Here is a 4,481-nt window from a genome sequence, read left to right on the forward strand (position 1 = left end):
CCATTTCAGCAAACGTACAGAAATCTCTGATATCCATTGAGTACTTACCACTCGTCGACTTCACAGAAAACCTCCCGAGCAGCCCCGGAGGTCCCTAAATCCGCTTTCGCTCCCTCGATAATCGAATTTGTAAATTGTAACTAACCTCACCGCCCTAATCACTAACACACTGACGTTTTTCCTCGCTTTTGTTGATATTTCACGAGTTTATTGGTCATGTGTTCGACGTGGACGTGTGTGTTTAGCCGGGGTGTCCACCAAATCTCGTAATAAATCCGTCATAGAGTGAGTAGTCATCGTAGAAAATAGACTAGTGCCACACTCCAAAGATTAGTTCACACAATGTTTATCAACACGAGATGTTGTTTCCTCCTGTGGATGTTTGTTTGGGGATGTGCGGTGGGACATTCCGATAAGGCTCTCGAGACTGTTGATCCGATGTGAGTGCACAACAACAACACAACAATATTATAACCTCAAATTAATGCTCCAGAAATTATGTTCACACTGAATCTCTTGTATTGTTTTGTTTTTATCCATTCGATTCGAACAGGGAAAATTCAGGTTTTTGGGGTTTTCAGGAGCAAACAGGATTACGTGGACCCGCACTCCTTTTATTACAGCAGACATGACCAAAAGGAAGTGGAGAGAGCAGTTGCATCCGTCAAAAGACAATCACAGTCACCAACTTGTAGGGAAATGTTTAATGATTGCCTCAGGGGGAATTTAAAAGACGTTCCTGATGAACTGTTCTCACGTAGATTAATCAATAAATTGTTATCAATAGCCACTTTTGAGGTGAGTTATGAAGGGAATAGTTGTCTTCAGAATCCATCACAATTTTACATTTCAGTCCATCGATATTTGAAATAGAATTTCGAGACCCTTTCCTTGTTATTAGATTCAATGAATTCGTGAAATGTGTTTACCTCCTTTTTAAATTTAGGAAGATGACGATCTCTTCATCGGTAACATCGTCATAGAGCTGACGAGGGCCGAGTTATTAAGACTGAAAAGCTTCGGTCTTGGTAAGGCCACAGTGCGAGACATAGATGCCATGATTTCCAATATTTTTCGTGCCCCAAAGACAAATGTTTTTATGGATATTTACTCAATACTGCAGGGTTTCTCATTGAGAACCCATGGGGTTTATTCCTCATACATTTGGCCATACGTGAGTAATTCACATCATTGTTGAAAAAAAATTACAGTTCCATGGACAGTTGACTGATAATTTTAGTCAATGTCACTCAATTCATTGAAACTTTAAAGTTTTGAGCACCAGGATAACGATAATTCCCCAACTTCTTTGGGTTTTCTATCAAAACATGAATATTCAGCCTCAAATTATGCTGACTTTTCTTGATTTTTACCAATTTTAATGGATAATTGATCTAGAATTTAGTCTTCACAAATTGTCCCACAAAATTTTGAATTTTCAATGATGAAATTCCTTGAAATTTCAAAGAAACTATGACGTGATAAAAAATTTCAAGAAGTCTATCAGAAATTACAGCCAACTCTTTTAACAATGCACTTCATTCTTTTTGAATGAAAGTTTTAATGACATTTCTTCTTACAGAAAGAACTTATTCTTGCATTTGTCGCAGTGGTGCAGCTCATGTGGCTGCTAGTGAGAACCACATGGACGTATTTCAAGATGTTTTTCATGTTTTTAGTCATTGTATTTATTGCTAGTTTCATTATCACATACCTCCAACTTCTAAAGGTAAAACTTAATCTAATAATTATATCAAAAAATTCGTCAAGTAATTTCTAGTTCAAAGATTTTTTTCTCTTCTCCTTCAGGAAGCGGAAATAAAACTGACAGCCAAGCAGTTTCGTTTCAACGAAATGCCAGCGAACTGTCAGCCCCATAAAATGTCTTGGTATCAGAAACTCTTCTCATTTTTCAGTAAGTAGCGCCATAAAGATGAAAAAAACCATAAAAATAAACTTTCATGAACGATGAAAAATTGGAATGAAGCTAATAAAATCCATTGATTTTTCCAGCTTCTGATGACCATTGTATCCAATATTACGAAGCAGTGATGGAAGACCACAGATTCCATGTGACCCCAGCTCAAGTATTATCTCGAGTAATAGGTACATTGATTCTGGAGCCAGCTGGATTAATCGGAAGAGCTTTTGCTGATTTTGTTTATCATTCCACACGTGAGTCCCACATTATTCCCCATATATTCACTTGACTCTTGTATTTTATCTCCACTGTTATAATAAACAAATTAAAATTTTAGATTTCACTGAAAATTCAGTAAAAAGACGAAAAAAAAATTCACTCATTAATTCTTCTGTTGAGTTATAGTTGTAGTTAAAATTATGAAATTAGATGATTTGTCGTTAATTTTTCCTTCTCATTTAGATCGCATGTCGTCACCAGTCCAGTGGATTCTCCAGCCCCTGCTCCTCATTGCAACAATCGCAGCTGTAATAATAGGAATAGTTTTTGTGTTGAGTACATTCTTCAAATCCCTCGCACTGAGTCCATTTTCATTCCTCTGGAACATGAGAACAGGACACTCTCACCAAGCTCCCAGGAATATTACCAGTAAGGGAATGAGAGAGCCCATCGAAGTTATCTTGAACTTAAAAGTACTGAAACGTCACGAAATTTCCACCTCCATCTGCTCCATGAGGAGATCCCAGAGGATTAATTATTCAATATTTCAGGTGTCGACAGATACCCCAGGACCAGCGGCAATTACCCACAGCGGAGGTAGTCAGCAGCTCCCGAAAATAGAAGATAAAAAATCAGAGCCGCTGAAGGAATTGGGACGTTCTCCTGGTGGTGACGCAGATCAAATGAATTCTTCATTAGGAAAAGGAGAGTCTCTGCGAAATTCATCCAAGATTGATGACAGATCCAAGGACGAAATAGTTCATGAGATTAATCATGCTGGTGGTGATGCTGCCTCCAAGAATGTCAGACGAAGGAAGAGGGGGAACAACCCTATTGCTGTTGAAACGACTGACACTGATGATAACTGAATCGACTAACTGTGCATGATAACATATTTAAATGGCTTTTCCAAGAATCTAATGAAAGATTGTGTACCTGTGATATAACGCTCGAGGCATTCTCGAATTTATTCAGTCGATCGATTTATTGAGACGATTGAACGTCGAATTCTCCTTTATTTTGGACGTAGAAATGTAAGATAATTATGTCGCCTTCGGTTGTATGAAGGATTGAGCTGTCTGAGATGATGAAATTATTCATCAGGAATTGAATCTGTATTTTTAGTATTGAAAAATAAAATTTTGAAATTGTATGATTTGGAATACTTTTTATTCTATTGGGTGTTTTAGGATATTGGCAATATCCGAAGAATTACATCCACCTACATTTACATTTGTGAGAATAAATGTTTGATGAGTGGAACATCCAAGTTAATAAAGCTATTGTTCCTGAGAAGGAATGAGCAATGGATCAAAAATTATTTCTTTCAAAGTTTACTAATTACACTGTTACACAAAACATTGAATTTTCATGGGCAGTAAACTAGTAATTTTGAGAAGAGTGATGTTGAATTTAGGGGAAACAATTATGAAATTTAATATTCCACATTCTTAAACAGCAAGAGGGTGAAAATTGCATAATTCACTTGAAGTTTCAATCGAAAAATGACTTTAGTAAAAATTCAAGAATATATTTTCCTGATTTCTATCGATTTTTGTAGAACAATTGAAAAAAATTAACAATTTTCATTGATTTTTCTGCAAATTCTTTAAAATCTTATCACAAAATATCCACATGGCTTTCAAAAACCTTATAGTTTATATTTTTTCCATCAAAAGTCATTCATTCTCGAGATAATTCCACAGAAAAATCGAGATATTCAGTTCAATGCCCCATTTTAATACGAACGTACACAATTTACCACTCGCGACACCCAAAGGAGCGTAAATTCAACCACCAGGTGTAACGGATCCACGCGTATTCATTTCCCGATCACCGCCAGGTGCCATCCACTGACCTGGAAGGATCTTTAGTCCTCATTAAACAAAACCCAGAAGAAAATTCTGTGTATCGTATATCAATATCAACTAATTGCATTACCCATTCTGAAAGAATAAAGAACTAAAATTACACATAAACTTAAAGAACTAAAATTACTTCAAAGAATGATACCTGAAGAATGGCACTGAATTCGATTCAAGTGGAAAAAATAAAATTCGAAATTTCATCGAAAACTCAATCGAATTCTAAATTTTCAAATAGTAAGAAGACGAGAGTTTCCCTGTTTACTTGAAATTCCAATGAGAACACGAATATTCAGTACCAAATTACGCTGAATTTCGAGTTTATTTAAAATCAATGAAAACATTAATCTAAATTTTCGTGAAATTTGTGCTTCACGGAACTCTACTAAATTCTAAAATAGAGCGAATGAATAAACTCAAGAATTTTAAAGTATGAGATCCTCCTCGAGCCACGTGAGTTGAGATGCACAGATGTA

At 36.0% G+C, this 4,481-nt stretch overlaps 1 protein-coding gene across 1 annotated transcript; it reads left to right on the forward strand.

Moving 5' to 3' along the window:
• Positions 1–146: 146 nt before the first annotated feature.
• LOC107040087 lies at positions 147–3,267 on the forward strand. Its single transcript, XM_015260024.1, has 8 exons — positions 147–440; positions 582–798; positions 947–1,174; positions 1,583–1,729; positions 1,810–1,915; positions 2,014–2,175; positions 2,384–2,613; positions 2,692–3,267. Exons 1-8 carry the CDS (start codon positions 343–345, stop codon positions 3,007–3,009), a joined length of 1,506 nt encoding a protein of 501 aa, XP_015115510.1. The 5' UTR covers positions 147–342; the 3' UTR covers positions 3,010–3,267.
• The last annotated feature ends 1,214 nt before the right edge of the window (positions 3,268–4,481 follow it).

This window comes from Diachasma alloeum, unplaced genomic scaffold (genome assembly GCF_001412515.2).
Source record: "Diachasma alloeum isolate Michigan unplaced genomic scaffold, Dall2.0 Dall_scaffold_00316, whole genome shotgun sequence".
NCBI lineage: Eukaryota > Metazoa > Arthropoda > Insecta > Hymenoptera > Braconidae > Diachasma > Diachasma alloeum.

What these genes read in the sequence shown, in the direction of transcription:
- LOC107040087 (XM_015260024.1), top strand. Translation starts at nt 343, where the DNA reads ATGTTTATCAACACGAGATGTTGTTTCCTCCTGTGGATGTTTGTTTGG. An exon ending in CCTCATACATTTGGCCATAC is followed by an intron (nt 1,175 to 1,582) that starts GTGAGTAATTCA and finishes TTCTTCTTACAG; the next exon opens with AAAGAACTTATTCTTGCATT. An exon ending in CATACCTCCAACTTCTAAAG is followed by an intron (nt 1,730 to 1,809) that starts GTAAAACTTAAT and finishes CTTCTCCTTCAG; the next exon opens with GAAGCGGAAATAAAACTGAC.